At 50.5% G+C, this 21,893-nt stretch overlaps 1 protein-coding gene across 6 annotated transcripts in view; it reads right to left on the reverse strand.

The window, feature by feature from the left end:
- Positions 1–563: 563 nt before the first annotated feature.
- Jade1 (jade family PHD finger 1) overlaps positions 564–21,893 on the reverse strand; it is a 56,848-nt gene continuing 35,518 nt past the window's right edge. For all 6 annotated transcript variants that reach the window (XM_046459545.1, XM_046459547.2, XM_046459546.2 and 3 more), the window contains 7 exons: positions 21,521–21,708; positions 19,109–19,320; positions 16,418–16,585; positions 15,187–15,303; positions 11,979–12,500; positions 7,290–7,407; positions 564–4,322 (listed from right to left, as the gene is read on the reverse strand). In XM_046459545.1, the coding sequence (XP_046315501.1) occupies positions 3,412–4,322; positions 7,290–7,407; positions 11,979–12,500; positions 15,187–15,303; positions 16,418–16,585; positions 19,109–19,320; positions 21,521–21,708 (2,236 nt within the window). In that variant the 3' untranslated portion in view covers positions 564–3,411. The remainder of the gene's footprint in view (positions 4,323–7,289; positions 7,408–11,978; positions 12,501–15,186; positions 15,304–16,417; positions 16,586–19,108; positions 19,321–21,520; positions 21,709–21,893) is intronic.

Here is a 21,893-nt window from a genome sequence, read left to right on the forward strand (position 1 = left end):
TTTGAGTACGACCTTCCCATCGTTCAGGAATCACATTTTTTGCCTCAGCAGCCTCATCAGTTAAAAAGTAATGTTCAGTGAGCGACCTGTTCCTAGTAATAAAAATTACAGCCCACACTTACGAGATGCCTACTGCTGCATGCTCTCTCTGAGATAATCTGTGAATTTGCTTTAACTGTCACAACCCTAGTTAGAAGCAAAATGTCACCCTCTTTTACAGATGGGAAAACCACGGCGTGGTTGGTAAACTAGTTCAGCCTTAAAACGGGTCTCTGATCCTAAAGTCTACGTAGCCTCTGCAAGTAGATTTTTTTTTCCGATCCGAAATTGTATTCCGGGGATAAGAACTCCAGGTGGAAAAACTAAAACCCGCCATTATCATCAGCCACCAGAGTTGAGCCAGAAAGCAGCCCAGGGAACCTGTATCTATCTCCTGCCATCCGCAGTGTCCCCTTCAACTCATCCCTGAGCTGAACTTCAAGACAGTAAACACCCATTTGGGGCTGCTAAGTCACACAGGCCTTTAAATACGTAGCAAAAGCAGATTTCAAGACACTTAAAAATGTATTGCAAAATGTACAGCATTTATTCACATACAGACAAAAAGGCACAAATTCTACTAAATAGTTCAACAAAAAAATACAGCTGTCCTCAACTAGTTTTATAAATACTTTCAAAAAGGGGGGTAGAAATAAATACAGGATAGGGCCATGTAATATAAAATAGTCATCTCTACATATACTTTGTTTAATTTCTGATTTTTAACTCTTCATGCACCTTTTTTTCGATTTTAGCTGAATGGACACCAAGCTAGGCACATAGTGAAAAATCCTCTGTACAAGGTTACAAATGTAATGACAAGTTTGTCCATTTCAAAATAATTAAGATTTGTACACAACACATAAAACCCTTCATTTAGATTTGTGTTTATAACCTAACAAATGACATTCCAGGCAACTTTACAAAAGTTTAACTAGCCTACATTTTGACATAATACATTGATCATAATCAAAGATATTTCTTGGTCAGGATGCACAAGGAAAGATAAAGGAGAAAAAGAAAAGAAAAAGCAAATGGTTCCATACTAATAGAATGTGAGTGGGTGGGCTGGGCTGGCTGCTGCTTATGACCACTCATACAGAGCTCCCAGCGCGACACGAGACTAACCTACAAAGCTATCATTACACTGTCAGAGAAACCGTGCTCTATACCATTTGCATTTCGAAGTAGGAATAAAAAGTGTGGGCTTTTTATTATTTTTGTGTTTTGTTTTTGTGTGGGGTTTTTTATTTATTTTTTTGTTTTTTTTTTTTTTTTTGGTTTAGCATAACTTGGAACATTTGAAAGCTTTTCAACCTAAATGTGGGGAAAAACAGGTAAGGCATTATTTTTGCACAAAACTAGCATTCCTAATAGTGCAAATGAATCTGATACCTCTTAAAATGGTGAGAGGTCATATACTTACTAGATTAATTTAGATTTTCTTTCTATGGCTTAACAAATTATCCCTCTATAAATCCTACTCTCACCCAGAGCTGCTGCTGCAATCAAAAGATCATAACTATATAGAGTCCAACCTTCTCCTGTGTCCAGCAAAAGGTTTTTGCTCATATTAAAAAAGAAAAAAAAAACTTTTTAATTTTTAAATTATGCTACGAGCAAATGTACAACTTGGATTCCTAAGAACCTTCTAATATCCGTAGCAAAAAGCTGATCTGGACAGCAGTCTTTCAAACTGAGCCCCATAGCTCAAAAATAGTCAATCTAAAAACCTGGGTCGTTCTTTCCCCTCCCCTGAATTAGCTACTACAATGTACTTGAGAAGTCAAGACTTGGTTTGGAAACATCATACACACAATGGGGTGCATTGGATCTACTATTCGATCATCTGATAAAACTTGCATAGCAAGATGGAATTCAATAAGCCTTTTTGTTGTTGACAATCATCTGGAAGACTTGAAAGTTAACTACAGAACTCAAAGCATTATTCATTAAGCATCAGAATGTCCCTGCCACATGGAAACAGATGTAAATGAATCAGGAATCTCAATACTGGTATTAACAAACTAAGGGGTAATTTAGGGAAAGCTGGGCTTGTTCCAAATGCCCATAATTCTAAATCTCATTACTATTTAAACTTTCCTTCTCATAAGTTTGATTCACAACTACATTGGATTCCAAAGAAAATTAACAGTACCTTAACACTATCCACCGTCTTAATACATACACTCCAGCGAGTGCAAAAACAGAACATTGTACTCAAATTGAATGCTAAATTATTGCTGATAACTTACTAGTTATTGCCATTTGCAATTAGAAAGTCCAAGTTACAAATGAGAGTGCAGAGCTCTGACTCCAGGAAACCTGCGCAGGGCACACCTCAGTCTCCTTCCTGTTCAGCCTCGGTCAATGGTAAGAGCTTATCGCAAGTTATTGCCTTTCTATTGTTTTTAAAATATAACCTATTTCACTTTATTCTTTTATTTTCTTTTTTTCCCTTTTTATTAAGGAATCCATTCATGTTGGAAGCCCAGATCCCCAACATATGCACTAGTGGTGGGCTCTGGGAAGTACCAGTCACCAGAGTCTGAAGTTCATCACTTGAATTGAATAGCCAGGTGGCCAGGTCCTGGCAATGGCCAGGGGAGACCTAAGCTGGCCCAAGAGCCAGTGGTTAAGGAAGAGGAAGGTCAGAAGGACTGGTGAAAGTGGGACTCCAGCTGCCCTTTCTCGCAGACAGAGAACTTTCTAGGTGGCTTCACTCTCTGCCAGTCCTGCATCCCACATCCACTCACAGGCTTCAGGAGCGAGGCCTCTCCAGGCGCAGCAGCTCTCCCCATCCTACAGTGACTCCAGTAATGACCTTTTACAAATTCCCTCTTCCCTGGCTGCTGGGTTACACGAGTCTCCTAGTGTCGCTCAGGGTCAGAGCTGCTGCCTCTGTCTATGCAGCAGAACCGCCTCGTGGGCCACACCATTTCAAGGCTGACCACAGTCCTAGAAAACGAGCTCTGTGGGCTACAATTGGTTTCTATAAATGTATTAATTCATTAGAGTTCTATCTGATTCTGTATACTCGGGGAACCAGGAGTTTGTGCTTTGGGAAGAATGCAGAGGGCAACAGACATCCACGAGGCGTGGGTAAGCCTTGCCCTCGTCCACACTGACTCCACTCATCCTGTGTAGTGTGTAACTCAGGTGCTGATCTACCATGTCCTACGGTTACAATCTACTCCTCTGTCTCCTCAACAAGCTGCAAATAACACAAACTTCTCACAACGATGATTTATAAATGACTCTGGAAAAAAATTCAATCTGAATTGTAAAAATGTGTTTGTGTAGCTAAGGAATAAAGGGCTTCTGCTTGTCCCCGCCACCAGACCTCCCCGGCACATGGCGACAGGCCAGGGGTCAGGAGGCCAGGATGCTCCTCCTGATGATGTCTGTCCTCCTGCTGATGGTGCTGCTGGCATGGACACACTTCTTCTCCGAGGCCTCACTCTCCGAGTCACTCATTTCTGCATCGGGGACATACCCGTCATTCTCGCTGTCAGGTTTTAATTTGCTTTTTGCGCGTTCCTTGGCTGGAGCTCGGCCTAGGCCCAGGTAGGGGTAGTCTGAGTGCTGGTGGCAGGTGCCCTCGGGGGCCTCTCCCTGCTGCTGCCGCTCCCCCTTCTTTGGAATCCGGAACCCCCCCCAGTCTTTCCCTGGGCTGGCAGGTGTTGTAGGCACTTGGACTGTGGTCTGACTACAGGTCACTCTGACTAGGGAGCCATTGCACCTGGGCACCATGTCCCTCCTGGCTCCAGGCGCTGACTGCCCCACTCCCGGGGAGGGGGCGGCTCTCGTGTTGTCCAGATGCCTCTGGGACACATCTGTGGACCTGAGAGGCTTGTGACTCTGTTTAAAAGGTCTGTCCTTCAAGTCTCCTTTAATGAGATCACAATGAAAACGATTGTCTCTTCTTTTCCCGTGGTCTGCTGTCACCACACCATTTTTCTGTTGTGCTGATATGAGACGTGCTTCTGCAAAGGTCTTTTCAAAACTCAGAAAGCTCTCTGGGACCCCCAGCCCCTCCCTCACGCCGCACAGCTCTGGCTGCCGGGGCAGGGCCTTGCCCTCGCCCCCACTGCTGTTCTGCAACAGGTCTCGGTTATGGGGCTTTTTCAGGGAATGAACCAAGGAAGTACCCATTTGTTTCCTGAAGAACGCAGAATGCCATTTCAAGTCCTCTATCTTGGGAGCGTCGGGACCCACAGAAGGACTATTAAACAGAAGCATGTGTTCCAGTGAGAAGGAGGAGCAGGAAGAAGAAGGCACACCTGTGAACACAACAAAGAAGGGTCACGAGGGGCAAACCCACGGGAAAATCCAGCTCCTCGGGTCGCCCAATTGACACAACTCTCCCCTTCAAGAGCATGACACACTGCCACCTACGCTGTCTTAAGAATCTGCATTTGATATGCACACTTTTTTTCTAAAGTAGCTGAAAAACCGTATAATTCTTCACAGGAAAAAAAATCCTTTCCAAGGACTACATTTTTCTTCAGACAAAATAAGTGGTCTGATTTTCAAAGGAGAATCCATGCAAGATCTGTCAGCTGGTCCCTGGCTGCCGTCTCCCTCCTCTGGTTACAGCAACCCTGCAGTGGGCCAGTGTCCAGCCAGCGGCCTCCCGCTGGGACTGGAACACAAGGGGCAAGCTGGGGCTTCTACACACTTCTTTCTCCCAAGTGTCCACACCTTAGCAGGGCTGTTACGAGGGTAAACATGTCAATATATATGAGTGACTAAAGTGTTTAGAATAGTTCTTGACACATAGTTAAGTGTTCAATAAAATGTTCACTATCGTTATATGCAAAGTCCATTTGAGATTCAACTGAGTCATCGTCCAACTTGATAAGTTAAATTGGTCTTTTTGATGCAGATCACAGTCAAGAACCAAACTGCACATAACTTAGTTAAAGTCTCACATTTCATGAAATAATATTAATCCTCATATGCACTCTGACATTTCCTATTCATTTCACACTTTTTAATATTAGCCACAACCCACAGAATTCATCTCACTAATGCATTACAACCCCAGTTTGAAAATCACTGGGTGGATTCGTAAAACACCAGAGCTTGTCAGAAGGACTGTGCTCCTGTAAGAGCATCTACAAGGAGCAATGCCCATGCTTCCTGTCTCCCAGAAGGTGTGAACCAGGAGGAGAAGGTTCAGCCCTCAGAGTCTGAAGCAGAAGCCCCACAAGAACTCCTGCCCATCAGATGTGGACACTGCAAGCAAGCAGAGCACCCACTGTCATGACCACGACTGCTGGCAGGGAAAGGCCTGTGTTCCGAGTCCAGTGTTGGTACATGGCACACTTGCTGACCTGCCACCACCAAAACGAGGTGGGGCTGACGTCTCCTGAGCTCTGACTTGTACCCACTCGACACAGCATCCAGGTCTCTGGAGAACCTCCGACTCAGGTCCACTCTCAGGCTCATTCTGCACAGCCTGCCTGCTCTGAGAGTCACACAGCAGCGCTTACACCTCGGCCCCGAATGCCACCTACCATCACGACTATCTGCCCTGCTTCCTCTGGGATCAGCTGTTGGCAGGCAGATGCTTGACTGCAGCCATGAAGAACACAACCAAAAGTCTAGAGCTGGGGAGGAAAAGCCACCTCAGAGGGCTAGCTGGGCTCTGTCTGGCACCCCGCGGGGAGCGACATCCCTTCCAACTGATCACTCATAGTGCTTCGTATCTCAGAATGAAGTAGAATTTGTTTCCCTTTCTGAAACAGCAGGCGGGCTTCGAGCACAGATCTGCCTCATCACTCAAAGCCCAACTACTTCTCACCTCAGGAGGAACCTCGTTCACTCACCCAAGTGCGCGCCTCAGCTGCAAAAGTATGAATGGCTGCTGCGACACCCACAGCACGCCCTCACGACACCAGGAGAGCTTGCTTTCACAGGTGGCGGCGGCTCCCTAGACGAGAGCCACGCACAGCCTCCAGGGCGCCTCCACACCTGCGCCCACCATCCCTGGCACCTGGTCCAAAAGGAACCAAGAGATGGCAGTGCCCTCTGAGGAGTCTGGTCTGACCTGCCTCTACTGCGAGACCCTGCTCAGAATAACAGAACTCCAAGCCCCAGCTAAAGATATATACTAGCTAGATACACTAAAGATATTCAATCTCTGGAAGAAAATATCTAAAATGGTTTCAGTAAGTCAATGCCACAAAAATGGCACCATTTCAAGAACATCATTAAAGACACCCAGGCCTTTCACACTTTTTTAATTAAAGAACTTTCTCCGTTTGCTCAGCTGACCCCTTTACATAAGTCTACACAAACCAGAATTTGGATTTTCATAGCAGGTGGTAGCAACGTCTTTGCTGCCTGTTTGTCACAATCAGATACAAGATACAGAGGCAAAAAGTCACAAATACAGAAAAACAACCAGGGCTGTTTGTGCCATGCGGGTGTCTAGAATGCTGTGCAGTAACTTTAAAACAGTCCAAGGCAAAGACCCCTGCCTCCCACCGAAGGCCAACCTCAGATCTCTAAAATCCTTGTACTGCAAGGTTCTGGGGCTTAGGATCACAGAATTTTAGAGCCAAGAGGCACTTAGAGGTCATGGTTCTACCCCAAGCCTCTCCCAGGCAAAGGAATCCCAGGAAGGTAAAACAACTTGCCAACTTGCCCTTGATCTCCAAGTAACTGATGCGCTTTCCACAGCAGATATAGATCCCTGTGTGCTTTTCTGTTCTGCGTCACCCAGAGCAATGCAAGAGAGAAAGCACTAAATAAACACCTGGTGCTCAGTGGAAAAGAGTCAAACTCCATCTACACAAAGAAAAGGCTACTGTGGATGTCATCTGAACAAGTGTCATAAGCACACTTGTAAGACAATACTTGTAATATGCTGCAGGTAGCTGCAAAGGCTAGATGATCTATAAACAAAGCCATCTGTGTCCCCAGGATACATTTATCCAGAGCTCTGCCTTGACTGCGTATTGCCCTGGAGTCTCCTGACCATTCCAGAAGGGGGGTCGAGATGCCATCCCCACCTTCCAAGGGGGAAGAAGGTGAGGATTAGACTTGGCTTATGTGTACTCAGGGCTCAGGGAGACGACGCCCAGTCTGCAGCTTGCTCCCCTGCACCGTGAGGCCTCTACTGCCTGAAGATCCTCTGTAAATGTGGAAATCTGTGCTGCCTGAGAGCAAAGCATTTGTTCCTCAGCTGGCGTGGAGGGCAGACCCTGCCCATGTTTCGGCCTTCGGGGCATGATGCCTACCTGAAACTCTTTCTTGCTCCAAGAGCTTAGTGTACAGACTGAACATCTGTTCCTGGACTCTGCACACAGATCGCTTGATCTTTTCCCTGCGGGTCACCATGTAAGTGAGGTTCCGAACCTAGAATGCAGAGGACAAAGATTCTAAGTGAGTGATACAGTCATGATCATGGATACATGGTGCTTTTTAAAATTTTCTTTAACTGTAAGAAATTGGTTCTACTCAGGCCTCAACAGACATTTGAAATCAAAATGCACTTTAAGCATTTTGACCAATCTCTTATCTCCTTTTGAGAGGACAAGAAGGTTCTGCTCCTTCCCCCGAGCTGGGCAGCAGAGTCGTGGAGACCTGGAGCTGGGAGCTGCAGCCTGGCCGCACACAGCCTGCCAGCTCCCATGCCCAGCCCGGGGGAGGCCCCTGGCATCCACTCCAGACTCCACTTTCCAGCCGCCAGCCATCTTCTTCCCATTAATCTACTGCCAACAAGCTTCAACGCCATTCACAAGCCACCTGTACTCCACTGTGCCTCAAGTAGGTGAGCACAGGGTCCCCTGGAAGACCAGTCACCAACAACTCCAGGAAGCTTCTTGTGCACTGGACACTCGACACCTCTGGAAGACCTGGCCCCCCCGGTGTCGCAGCACCAGGCCGCCTCCCTCCTGCTCTGCCAGCCGTAACTGGCTAGAGTCTCCAGTCCAGCTGCCCTCTCCCCGATTCCTCTGTAACCGAGACGCCAGTGCTAGAGCTCCGCTTCACAGGCAGCGTGTGGCTGGGGCGGGTCATGCCCGCACTCACTAAGCCACACGCAAGTGACTCAAAGTTCAGTGGTCAGCATTCCGCCAGCTGCCATCACTCCAAGAGCACCAAGACCTAGAGAATCAGCCACTGACCCCCACTGACCCTCCGTGCTGAAGTCTACTAGCAAACCTCACTAGGCTGAGTGTTCTGAAAGCACCAGTGTCAATCACGGTGCACCAGCTGGCCAGCTCAGCCCGGCCGCAGGAGGGACAAGTGCATGCCCACACGCTCCCAAAACTTCCCCTGCAGCTTTAGACGGAGAAAGCTCAAAGGCCTCCACCCTTTCATCCCGGCATAAGGAGAAGCCACACACCGGACAGACACAATTTTTTTGACCTTCTGGGAACAGACACCTCCCCTCACGTCTCCGACCTCTCTCAGCCGCCGCGATTCAAGCTGTGCTCAGGGCAGTCTTGTTTGCCAAGGAACGTGACACACGGACTGAGACACAGCCCAGGTTGGCTGGCTTGACACGTGCATCCTGGGCCCATCTCCCAGCCCCAACAGGAAAGGGCCAGGTCGGCTGGCTCTGCCCTGCACACCTGGCCACCAGGGTCTTCCTATCTTTGTTCCTACATCAATCCCTTATGTTACTAATACTTCACTGTTAAACCCGTATCTGTTTTTTTTAATTAAAGAACTGAGAAGAGAATCACTGAGTAAACCTCATGTGTCTTCAGCCTGGTTAAAGGAACTTCCTTCTCTAACAGCCACACCCCCCAAAGCCAGGGAGTAGGCACCTTTACAGAAATCCTGACCACCATGGGATGGGGGTGGCTGGCCATGTTCCTCACGAGTCATTGTTCCACCCAGATGAGATGAGGAGTGGAAGCTCAGAAACGAGAGGCCAGCTCCATCCTTACCACAGACAGACTCTACACTTGTGGAAAACACGACGGTTTTCACACTCAGAAACCCTTCCTAGGAACAAGCAGCCCTTGGCAGACAGCTGACAGCTGAACTGAGGCTCGTCCATTCTCCAGGCCCATCCTACTGTTCCTTCCACTCAAGACTTGCCACTGTCTGCCCCAGTGGCCCTCAAGGAGACACCAAAAACAAAAACCAACCAGCTCACGGTACACACTCACGTAAAACCCTCCTACACTTTCCCCTAAGCAGTGATTCCCACACACACAAGGGCCCTAAATAGACTGCGGATCCCACCTGTGACTCGAGTCTGCAGTTCTGTTTTCAGTAACTGCTGCTGCTGCTCAGGGACCACACGCCAAGAACACTGCCCTGAGAATCTAAAGGTTCCAGTGGGTTTTCTGGAATCCCAAACCCTGCTTGCAACACTGAAGCTTAACATGCCTTTAGATCAGGGGACTGTTTGTGTCCTCTATCAGATTTTCATTTTCAAAGATGACCATTCTGCTGAGTGACTTACAAGTAGGACTGTCCCCCTGACGTACAACCAGAGTGCAGAGGGAAATTGTTTTTATGGCAACAAGCACTCATTTTCCAAACGCATATTTACTCCATGTTTTTAAAAAGATATTCAGGGGGGAAAAGAATCCCACCAGAGTGAAGTGGCAGCCTTGGGGACCTGGGTGGCCACCTGCCCCATCAGCAACCTTGTCTTCTGAAAGCTGTGGATTCCCAAAACCTCCTGAAGTTCACTCCTGTCATCTGACTTTCTGATCCAGAACTGGTGACCAGGAGTGCGAGGCCCCAAGGCGTGAACTTGCGGGAAAGAGCAATTCCCACAACCACTCAGTAGTCTGCGTGGCATGGCTGTCTGCCAGCTCAGGAACGGCCCCATGGGGCTTCGTTATGCTCACGTAGCACCTATTCCCGAGTGTCTGCCTGCCACAGTGGAGACTTCGGCAGAACACTAACCTCTGACTTGTTCTTATTGTCGCCCCTGCCCTGAATCGGCTGGCCTGGTACACTTAGGCTCCTGATCACAGAGACTGCGCTCTCTGGGGCGTGGCAAAGATTGGCTTAAAACCTCCATCGTCGGAGGGCTCATGGCAAATTTGGGGCAAGGCTTTTCATTATAATAAGCCCATTTTTAGGCCTATGCTAAAGTCCCCTAAATTCCCTTCAGTTTTTTTAATAATGAAATAAATAAATGTAATCAATGCCACACACGCGCACACACACAAATCCTGATTTATTCCCTGTTTCTCATACATGATAGGCGGTGTTCTACTTAAAGAGCAAGTGACAACTCCAAAAAAACATTCAGTATTTAATTGTAAGTGCATGTTAATCTGAGTAACTTACGTACAGAAAAAGAGTTAGTACACCACAAGCATTTTCTACACTTTTATTCTGTGGTGATTGAGACAAACACAGGCCAAACATGAGACTTCTCGCCCTCCCCTCCCAGGACTGCCTGCCTCCACGCACCCGATGACAGCAGTGTTCAGGCTAGGTCCCAGCTCCTCACGGGCTCCAGCTCAACCTCCAGAACCCTTCCCAGCATCTACAGCGCAGGGGAGGACGTGCAGGGAGCCAGGGCTCTACACTCACCACTAGGGGGCTGTGTGAGCACAACAGCCTCACCAGCCTGCTCTGGCTCTGGGCGCCCAAGGCTGAAACCTGGCCTGCCCAGAACCTACCCTGGTTTAGGAAGGGGCAGCACAATAAGCTGGCAGGAGGTTGATGCCCCAAGAGGGTCTCTGGTGAGCATTCAACTTGCACTTTCACACCACCCGACAGGACTGACAGGGCCACCCGGCTCTCTCAGACCCCTGGGCCTTTCCGCTAAAGCCCTTGTGCAGCTTCTCCCTCCTCTGCCTCCACTCTGATTCCCTATCACTTGTGATTCACTCCTCACTAATAAGTGAGGTGCTTGGGGGAAATGCATTAACTGTGTGCGGCCACTGGGGTGCCCTACAGTGCAGGCTGCGGGGCCAGGAAACCTCAATGCTGTCTCCTTCACACTAATGAATTTAATCAGTAGCTAGCAGCCAGGGGAGTTGGACGGAAGGTGCTCTAAGACACATCCCCAATTAGCAAGCCTCAGTCAACCCTACCCACAGGAGCAGGAGCCCGCCCGGGTGGGGGAGGCAGCCCTCTCCTAATTACTCCTGCGCTGGGAAGGAGGGTCCAGGCGGGACTCCAGGGGCAATGGGGAGCGGGGGAGGCAGAGGCGGTGGCAGCAGCAGCAGCTGATCCCGTGGTGTGACCACAGCGGGTGTATCTGTAGTGTGCCGAGCATTACGAGGGCTCCTCAGACAGATCTGAAGCCCCGTGCACCGGGATCCCACCCTCACCAGATGCACAGACGCACACACGCGGGCACATGAGCCACATGCACAGCCTTGGGATGACTTAGCACCTCACTGCCAGGAGTGTCTTCTGTAACAGATGTGCGTGCTGCTAAGTTCATGCACACGTGAGCACACAGCCTGCTCTGCTGGGTGACAATGCTGGAAGGCCCCTGGAGATCAGCCAAGAAGCCAAGGGGGGCCAGGGAGGGCAGCACGTGGCTCTCCACACCAGCCCTCTCCAGCACCTGTGTCTCCCCGGGCTGACAAGACATTTCCCTACCTCTGCCCCCTCCCCCTGCATTAAATCCATTCCAGTTTTCAAAATCAGTCTCAAACAATTGAGTCATCCCCTTGGTCATTTTCCTGGGGCTCAGTTCCCTCCAGCTCTAGAAAAGGGGGGAAAGACACACCCATCTGATCTTGCAGAACAATAAAGATTAATGGGAAAGTGTTTAAAGAAAGGGGTCACAAAGCAGCTCCCGCTCTGTGGCAGTCTTACACGTGTGCACAGTGAGCTGACAGCCCGTGAACACATTAACCAACACCACCTCATGCTGCGGTGCGCACGGGGCTGGGAGCAAGGACTGGCTATTATTTCTTGCTCTGGGCGAGCATTCGCCTCTTTGCATCTTCTTCTCTAAGTCACTATAAGGTGTCAGTGTCAATCATTACCCTCTCCAGGTCCTGCCGCAGGTGCGTGAACAGCTGCAGCCTCCTAAACAAGACATCCTGCTCCCGCTTGGCTAGATTGTCCTCTTCGTCTTTCTTTGGGGTGATCAGAGGCTTGTTGAAGTTGACCTTCCTCTTGAGCTTCCAGTATTGGTACAGGAAGTCCACCACTTCCTCAGGCAGCCTCAGGGCTCGGGCCACGTCCAGCAGGTTGACGAAGGTGTAGAACCCATCCTCCAGCTGCTGCAGCTTCTGCTTGCGGACGCTCACCCGGTGGGCCTCCTCCCGGTTCTGCTCCAGACTGGCAAAGGGCTCCAGCGGATTCCGGGGGGAGCACTCGGGGACCCCGTTCTCCTGCGCAGCGCCCTCGCCAAGGCTCTCCTCAGACTTCCGGTGGGAGCTGTGCTTTGGGCAGTAGGACTTGAACTTGACTTCATCATTCTCTGCCAAGATAGTCTTCATTTCCAGGCCCCGGTCAAAAGCACAGGTCACATGGAAGGCCGTGCGGCAGTTCTTCACGGAGCACTGGAAAGAACACACAGCAGAGAGAGGACTGTTAAGGAGCAGCAGCCCAGGGCCCTCGGTGCTGGGCACCCACAGGTGACCCCCAGGGGCGCATTCATGAATGCAGCGTGGCAGGAGAGCGTGACAAGGCCGGGCCCTGGCAGACAATGCCAGGTGCCATGTGAAGTAGATGGGGACTTTAGGGACTCTCCAGATGGACGCTCATGAACCAAACCAAACTGCCCTCTTCTTAGAACAACCATGTCTGTGACCGTGCAAATGGCACTCATGACAAGGGTGCATCATGCTCTAAGTAGCAGCTGCTCAACACGCAGAGCACACGCTAGAGCACTAACCTGGCTTTCCTCGGGGACATGAGGAAGGTGTTTGTGGGAACAATCTGGACAAGAGTCCCCCCAGGACCAATGACTACTTGTCGGGTTTTAAAAGGAAACTGAATCCTCACTCTGACCCCACAAGTGGGAAGATAAATGCCACACTCCCTTGAAGCAGTGCCCAGAGGTCAGAGCAGAAGGTGCAAAGGAGACGAGAAGGCCCAGCCCAGGATGGAGACAGGCCCTGCCAGCACAGAGGCTCCCATGAGCCCAAGGGGTAGAAGGGTACCACCAGGGACCACGTCCTGTGGCCACAGGGAAGTCACTCTGAAGGCCAGGCCACAGCAAGGTTGCTGACTGCCTTGCCGCAGCGCCTGCTACGGTTCAGACCACAGCCTCTGGCCCAGCAGGAGCCAGCGATCAGCGGCTTCTGATCTCACTGAGCAAATCCCTGGAAGGAGGTTCCTGGTGGAGGCTGAAGTCAGTCCCTTAGAGCAACACTGCCTGTGTGAGGCCAAGAGACCCCAGGGCATGCCAGCGGGCAGGGGAGCAGAACCCGTGGCTCCAGGCCACCAAGCAGCTGAACTCACTCAACAGGCTGGGTCACAGAGCCAGGAGGGCAGGGGCTGCAGCTGGGCGCGTTCTCCTAGTCACTTCAGCATTTCACCCACTGCTATAGCAATCCAGCACCCTCCCCCATCCCCCATCCCCCTCCACCATCCCCATCCCCCTCACCTACAGCACATGAAATAAACTCCTAGTTCTATCTGTAAACAACCTCAATTCCAAGGAGTGTGTGACAGCAGTTCTGGTGACAAAACACACACACACCTGGCCATGTCATCAGAGTCAGGGTGCTCCTCCCACAGCATGCGCCAGTGGGGGGCTAAAGTGGTGACAGATGCCAGAGACACTCTCCTTGTCTGGCTCAAGCCACATTTAACCCAGCCGTCTGCCCCTGAAGAGAAGCACCGCTGTGCACACCCAGGGCTGGGAGGGCCAGAGGCCGTGCTCGGGGCCTTCCCACGCAGGCTGACTCAGCACCAGAGCCTCCACAGCTGCACACACCACAGAGAGGAACTCTTAATAAAATCAACCCATTCTGGGAAGATATGAAAATCATCAGCCTCCCCCGGCCTCTTCTTCAAATTCATGTTCTGGGAAAAAGAGGCCAACAGTGCAGAAGAGACACCACATCCTCTCTCCTCATAGGCATGCCCAGCGCCCATTTGCAGGCCTCTTAAATTCAAATGAGGACCAGGACAGGGTGCGCAGGACAGTGCGTCCACTCTGCGCTCAGAACACCAGCTACCCCAGAAGCAATGGTTTCCCCCCCCAGCAGGTCACCAGGGCTTCTCACAAGTAAACACACACGCACACACCCACACCCACTGGAAGCCTGTTAACTTCTCTGTTCTCCTTGCCCAACTCAATTCTCAAACCAGAGGCATTTCTGCCCTTTAGTTTTTAAGATTCTATTCCCAGTCAGCCATTTTGGTATCAGCCAAAACTTAAAACTGGCTTCGCCAACAAAGCCATGTATCTTTGAGCCCCAGGGCCCCGTGCCTGGCACTGTCTACACTGAGCTGCTATTCTCTGCACGGAGAGGAGCTGCCCTCAAGTGTCTGTGCTCCAGGAACTCCACATCGCTCGCAGGCCTGAGTGAGGACCGTCCGATGGCCAGCTTGAGGACCAGAGGCCCCTGCCGAGCAGTCCAGGCACCCTGGCAAGCCAGCAGCACACACGCCGCCCCACTCTCTCTCATCCACCAGCCCTGGGACCCCGCTGCCCTGTTCTGGACACACAGGAGTGCTGCTCTCGGTCCCTCACACACTCACGGCCACAGTGCCACGAAGAATCAAGGAACCAGACTGTTCAGATCAGGTAACAACCTGGGCCAAGAGCACCCGCAGGGCACCTCGGACGCCCCTCCACCTAGCAAGCGCCAAGCAGTGTGTTTCTGCCAGTGTGGCGGCAGCACCCAACCCCGCGGCCTGGGGAGGTGCGCCATGGCATGCTGAGCCTGCAGGCAGGGAGACTCCAAGTGAGGCATGTCGGAAAACTGGGTTCTCTGTGGAAGGTGTCTCTCTGAACAGAGGGGCTGTGGCACCAGGCTTGGGGTAGCAAGGGAAGGACCGAGACAATCTGGAACTGCCTCCCCGCTCAGGCAAACTTCCAGGCAACTGTGTGACGATCATCAGCCAGTTGACAGTGTTCCTGCAGACAGGAGCCATCCCGTCCCTGGGAAGGGCGGCCACCCCTCACCCTGAGTCCTGCAGCTCCTGCCGCAGGAGCCTCTGAGGGTACAGTCTCCCTCACCCTGCTACCCACAGCGGGGAAAGGAAACCAGCCCTTCTTCCTAAGCGACGTACCTGTATGGAGGCCCCGAACTTCTCGTTGCAGAGGCTGCACACGAGCGCCCACCGGCTGCTGGGTATGTGAGACACCTTTGTGATGGGCTCCATCTTCTCGGGGCTGCCAATGCTCACCTGGAAATCAGAGACAGTGAGAACGGAGACAGGCCATCAGGGCCAAGTGTGGCCATTCAAGACTCACAGGTTCTTGACTTTCCTGCAACAGGTGAGCCCTCAGGGACCCCAGGGGCAGTCAGGAGAGCCCTAGCCCTGTCCCCATATGATGGAGACAAGTTCAATTACAAAACATTTTCATTTATCATTTAAGGGTGCGATGACCAAGACTCTTCGTGTGTCAGGACCATGCAATCTACTATGTCTCTGATTCAAGGAATGTGTCAAGACTAAAAAGCCATCTTAAATATATTTAAATGGATGACCGAGAATGGAGTAAGTACATACATAATCTATTTTAATCTCTCTCACTAAAGAAAACCATTTTCTTCAGTTGTAACACAGACTAGATTCAAAGTGGAAATCCACCAAAGTCAACAAAATCCACCAAACTCCACGTTCACTGAGGTCGCTGAACTGTATGTATCCTGTTAATGCAGAATCAGGAGACCCAGCACCACCAAGACTCGGATCAGAAACCAACACCATCCCTATGTCGTTTTCCTCAAGAGGGAAAATGAACCAGATCATACACCAAAAAATGGTGGGATCTGAATCACAAATGATATTCTCATAGTGAGCCGTACAAATTAAATCAGTTAAGGTCTGGGACTTGAAGTAAATTAGACCAGACCTGAATTTATAAAGGTTGAGGCTGAATAAGAATTCAAATAAAAATCACAGAAGTATAACCTAGAGCATGATGTTTAACCATGGTGGTGTCGAGTGTGAGGCTTGCCAAGCACAAGGATCCACAGGATGGCACTGCCAGGCCCAGGCCACAGCCATGGAGGCTGCAGGCCTGACCCTGCAGGTGGGCGTCAGCCATGATTAGGCACAGGTGAAGCCACCGGACAGGACACTGCCCTCTGGAGTTCACCCACTGCACCTCCAGGCAGCACAGCTACAAATTCACACTCATGACAACAGGGTGGTATGCTGCAGGTCCCAGCAAGTAAAGGTATATTTTCACCCATCAGCTACAAGCTGCCGACATACACATGGCTCCTCATGCCCAGTCCCAAGTACTAGCCAGGGCCTTCTGAGATGAGGTGCTAGTAAGAACCACTCTTACCTCAGGGATCCACAGGGCACAGCTGACATGGACCCACTTGGTTCCGCTGCGGGTGGGCTTCATAGCACCGCCCTTCTTGGGACACAGCAAACATTTTGGCTGGACTCCCAGGGCACAGGTCCGGCATAGCCAACTGCCTTCTGGCACCTTGAGGATTCCATAGCAGGCCTGTAATGCCACAGGACATCCCCAAGGAGAGGAGAGAAAATCATTTACTGTTCCCATTTTTATCAATTAATTTAAAGACACCTAGAAAGATTTTCACGGAACCACAGGCAACACAAACAGTCCCACGTCCACTGAGCAGTGACCCTCTCCCTCAGGAAATACCACTGGCCACTACAAGGAAGCCCTGCATGGGTCTGTGCCCTAAGGACACACAAAACACGTATATGTTTAGCACAGGGTGGTCCTGGCAAGCTCCAGACAGAAAAGTTTTTAAATAATCTGCTCTGCAGTGTTGTTACAAAACCCACCTATGCCAAGTTTCTAGATGGGGTTTCAGTGAGTGCTCAAAGTCCCAAGGAGTCAGATGGGAGAAGCTACCCACCCTGCTTTATTAACGAAGAGGGGTGAAGGGAGGGGAGGTGGCAGTGCTATTAAAGGAGACTGAAGGCGGTAGTGGGGGACTGAAATAAACCAGGACACCTCACTCCCAAGGCTGGGCGACCTCCACCAGCCAGACCCCAACACTCTCCCACAGGAGCCGAGATCCAAAAAACAGACATCCCAGACAAAGGGAGAATTCAGTCTCTTTAGCTGATGTTTAAAAAAATAGAGCCTGTCTTGCACAGGCTTCCCAAATTACACTAGAGGCATCAACTGCAGAAATCAAGGCTATTACAATTGAAATGATGAAGGTAGTTGGAAGAGAGAAGAGGCAAATGTGAGCTGAGCGAGGGGAGGAAGGAAGCCAGGGCGGAACAGAAGCTCAGTCAGAGGCCTCTGAAGACCAGGCCGTCAGAACCGCATCCTCGATGAACTGGAGCCGGGAGTCGAGCCGCGGTCACAGCTCCAGCTCTCCAGGCAGAGAACAGCCCAGGGCACGCTACATACCCAGGATGCACAAGGAAACCTCAGGTGCAAGGTGGGCGAGGGGGGCACCCGCAGCTCAGCCAAGCGCGAGGCACGGACAGGCCACGCCAGCACCCTGGCGGGTAAAACAAACCCTTCCTAGTGCTGCTGGGTGACACTCTGACAAACAGTAAGCACCTACATCAGGCCTTCTAGAGCCGATCTCAGCTCATCGAATAAAGTATGCCTTCAAGACAAGCCAGGGGGCCTCCCAGAGTAAAATGAGGAAAGGGACAACACAGCATGGCAGAAAGAATGGAGGTGGGGAAGCGGTGTCTCCAGCCGCTGAGTGCCAGGGCCAGCTCTGCCTCCATTCCTGTGAGGAGGCCCCAGAAGGTCCCTCCCCAGGATGGCCAGCTCACTTCTGAAACAGAGTTCAACCAGTTCTCCAGCAGAGCCTGGACAAGGCCATAGGTGGTGAAGGCTTCAGACAAGAAGTGAAGCCAGGAAGCAGGCAGACTACTAAGAAAATGGCAATCAAGAACTTCACGGAGCTGGGCCCAGGGGCACACGCCTGTAATCCCAATGGCTCAAGGGCTGATTCAGGAGGATCGTGAGTTCAAAGCCAGCCTCACAGCAAATCAGCAAGGCCCTGTGTCTACATGTTATATAAAGGTTTGGGAATGTGGATCAGTGGCTGAGCACCCCTGGGTTCAATCCCTAGTGCCAAAAAAAAAGAACTTTCATGGAGCAAGTGTAGTAGCAACTACTCTGGAGGCTAAGGCAGGAGGATCACAAGTTTGAGACCGTCAAAATAAAAAGTAAAAAGGGCTGGGAAATGGTAACTCTGGGATAATCCCCAGTACCGCCCGCAAGAATGAATCAATGCCTGAAGAATGAATAACCTAGGAGCATGGAGACAGTCGAAACTTTTAGAATCACTCAGAGCCAGCCCCACTGACGTCCTAAGCTCTCTCTGTGGACAGTAGCAAGCAGCTATCAAATCTTACTGCCACCAAATCCTACTTTTCTTGAAAAAAATCTTCAGTAACCCTCCTGTGCTTCAACAGCTCCATTTACAGATCAACACATGCTAGCAAAGTTCCAGGTCACACCAAAAGATAAAGTCCGAACCCCACCATCTCAAAGCGTGACCTTATTAAATAGTCACTGCAGGCATAATTAGTTAAACTGGAGCAACGGGAGGACTTGGGTCACTGACACCAACACAACCCAGCTCCTCACGAAAACAGCCCTGTGAGGACAGACAACAGGGGAACACCCCAAAGAAGCAGCTGCAAGCCAGGACACACAGGACTGAAAGCCACCAGGCTTGGAGGAGGCCAGAGAGCTGCCTGTGTACCTCGAGGGAACGGGCCCTGCGGACACCTTGTTTGGACTTGCAGCCTGTAGAATACAAGACCATGGGCTTCTGCTGTTTTAAGGCCCCCAGACTGTGGAACTCGGAACACAAGCCTGAAGTGCTGGTCCTCCAGCGCTCCTAGCTGGGTCCTGCTGCCGCTGTGGAGGCAGCAACACGGGCTCCAAACCCTGGAGCGCCCTGGACTCCGCAGCTCCAGTCTACAGGCCCCTCAGCAAGGCAGGGCAGGGGTCCCCCTCGGAGGGAGGACTGGGCTCCAGCAGCATGCCCTCTGGGCACCCTGGGCGGCCACCTACCTGGTGCACACAGATGTTGCACTTGTCGCAGAACACCATCTCGTTGCCGTCCTCACCATCGGGGGACTGGCAGACGTCACAGACCACGTCTTCATCGTACTCGATCCCCAGGCCTTCCTCGGTCTCGATGGCATGATTCATATTGTCATAGCATCGCTGCTCAAATTCCTCCAGGACCCTTTCCATGGTGAACTCGTCCAGTTCAGGCATTCCTGAAAGAAAAACCACAAAGCTCGCTCTAAGAAATCCATGATAATTTTGTAATGAAACAGTATTGTTGTATTTGAACTTACAATTTACAATAGATAAATAACAGAACTTAAGCCTATCCCTGAGCGTCCCAGAATTTTCTAATGAATGCCTCTCAGACCCTTCCACAGAAAAGCTCTTCCAGGCAATAGTTTGCTCCCTGTGGTCAGGCACTAAAGACAGAGTAAATAGAAAAGCAATCAACAATTCTGAGAAGGACTCAAGGATCAAGGACATGTAGTGTCACATAATTCATTTCATTAGTTATTGTACAAAACCACCAGCATGTAAGTGACTTTCAGAAGCCATAGCCACATACTAGGAGTTTGAGTATTTTTTTTTTTTTAATTCCTTTCTTGTGCTTTAAAAAATAAAATAAAAAATAGTACTCTGAAAAACAAATTTCACTACAAGCATTCAATTCTCTTCAACTGGCTCATCCCTCCACACACTGCAGACTCCATCAAGCTGAAATACAGTTAATCAGAAATGACCAACATGGGAAAATATCTGGGGCAAAGAAGACAGTTCACTGTGGATCAAGTAAAACATACTCTTCTTCAAGAAAGATCAAAAGTAAATTTGAAGTGGCTATCATGGTCTGAGCTGGTAGGGGGAGAGGATTTATTTTCTTCTGTTTGCAGAAGTTTGTTTTCCACACTTTCTATAATGAAAATACTTGTGCAGAGAGGAAAACAACAAGTTAAAAAAATAAACAGGACATTTAAGTTGTAAAAAAAAGAAAGGAAGAAAAATCACTGGAAATGTTACTAGAGCCTACAACAACTTGAATGCATTAGCATAAATCTTAAAACCATCAATAAACCTCCAAGTTTGTAAAATTGGAAGAACTGTATTAGACGCTGATAACAGCCCCATACATGCAAAGGGCCATCTATCTATCTAATTATGAAAGGGCTTCTCCACAGCCAACTTTTCATCCCAGTACTTCCTACTGGTTTTGGAAACACCACTGACTTTGAAAATACAGTACTATGCCCTACAATTAAATTTTTATCTAAAAAGACCAATAGCAACTAAAACAAACATCATATTCAATTTATGTTATACAACTACATAATTTTTCCTGCCAAAGTATTCAGCAATATCTTTAAACCTGATGAATTAGCCCAGTTCTTATTAATGAAAGCATTCACAAAAGCCAGGAATCGGGCTGAGACCTCTGGCTTCACAGGACAGAGGGGAGTGCTTAGGTCTTCACAATGCTGCTCAAGGCAGAGGTTCACCACTCACAAAGGTAAGAGTGCTCAGCCCCAAGAGACCACCGGAAAGCTTCTGAGCAGAGCCTGTAAAGCAACTCCCAGCCTGCTATGTGGCCACTAAAGCAACGGCCACCAAGGAAATCCACTGTCTGTCACAACAGCTGAGCCACCAAGCCACAGTAAGGCATGCTGGTCGCCACCCACTCGGCCGTGAACCAGCTGAGACAGGACAAGCCTTACCACAGGAGGCCCCTGCCAGGCTCCACGGAAACCACAAAGTGGCTGTCCTTCCAGGCTGTGACAGTGATGAGCTGGATGATAAATACAGAGCCAGCGCCAACTTCACACCCGGCGCCCAGGACGCCAACTGCACCCCCTTGTGAACTTCTGGACTTGACATCCATCCTCCTCTCGCTGTCAGGGCCCTCAAGGCCACCTCAGCAGTCAGGCCCGTGCGCAGGAGGACACTGCTACCACCCCAGACTCCACCCATGCGGGGCAAGCAACCGCGGCGCCCGCTAATAAGGAAACCGTGATTGATCGGCTGAGGTGAGGCTTCCTCAAGGAGAAGCCAGGAACGGACCAACAGGTAAGAGGAACAGGCAGCTCGGTCTGCAGCGGGACCAAAGAGTCCCTGGGCAAAAACACAAATGGCTGCAGCACGTTCACCTTGCCCAGCAGCAGCAGAGGCCAGGAAGGAGCCCGAGGGGTATGAGAGGAAAGAAAGGCACCCCACTTCAGGGAAGTCAGAGACGGGTGGGAAGTCATGCCATCTGCAGCCTCCCGGAGCCCACCTCCACTCCCAGGGGACCCTCCCGTGCCACTCTGAGGGACATGCAGCCTCCCAATCCCCTGATCACCTCCGCTGCAGTCAGACGAGCCCTGGCAGCCCAGGGGGAGGGCTGACAGTGGGCCCCTGCCCTGTGCCGTGCTCTCTCACCCATCTCCTTGAACTCCTCGTTGGTCAGCTCCAGCCACGCGGCATCCATGTCGTTCAGGTCATATCGACACACGCTGTCGGCCAGCGTCCGGATGTCCACGTAGCCCAAGTCAGGAGGCTCAGAGCCCGAGGACACTATGTACTTCTTGGGCCTGATGAACATGAGGGATTTCTCTTCGGACACAACCCTGGTGGACAGGAAGAGAAGGCGGCCACATTACCCGTTCACCACCTACAAGCAGGTTTATCAGAAGGCCCCAGGTGGAGCCTGCTCCTCTGACGCCCAGATGCCCGGGTTGTCCCCAGTTCACAGAGAACACAGGCCTACAACCCAAACACCACAAGAGCCCAACTAGAAAACACTGCAGAAGTC

Source organism: Marmota monax, unplaced genomic scaffold (genome assembly GCF_021218885.2).
Source record: "Marmota monax isolate L192 unplaced genomic scaffold, Marmota_monax_Labrador192_F-V1.1 WCK01_AAM20220418_F8-fsc00039, whole genome shotgun sequence".
In the NCBI taxonomy this organism is placed as follows: Eukaryota; Metazoa; Chordata; class Mammalia; order Rodentia; family Sciuridae; genus Marmota; species Marmota monax.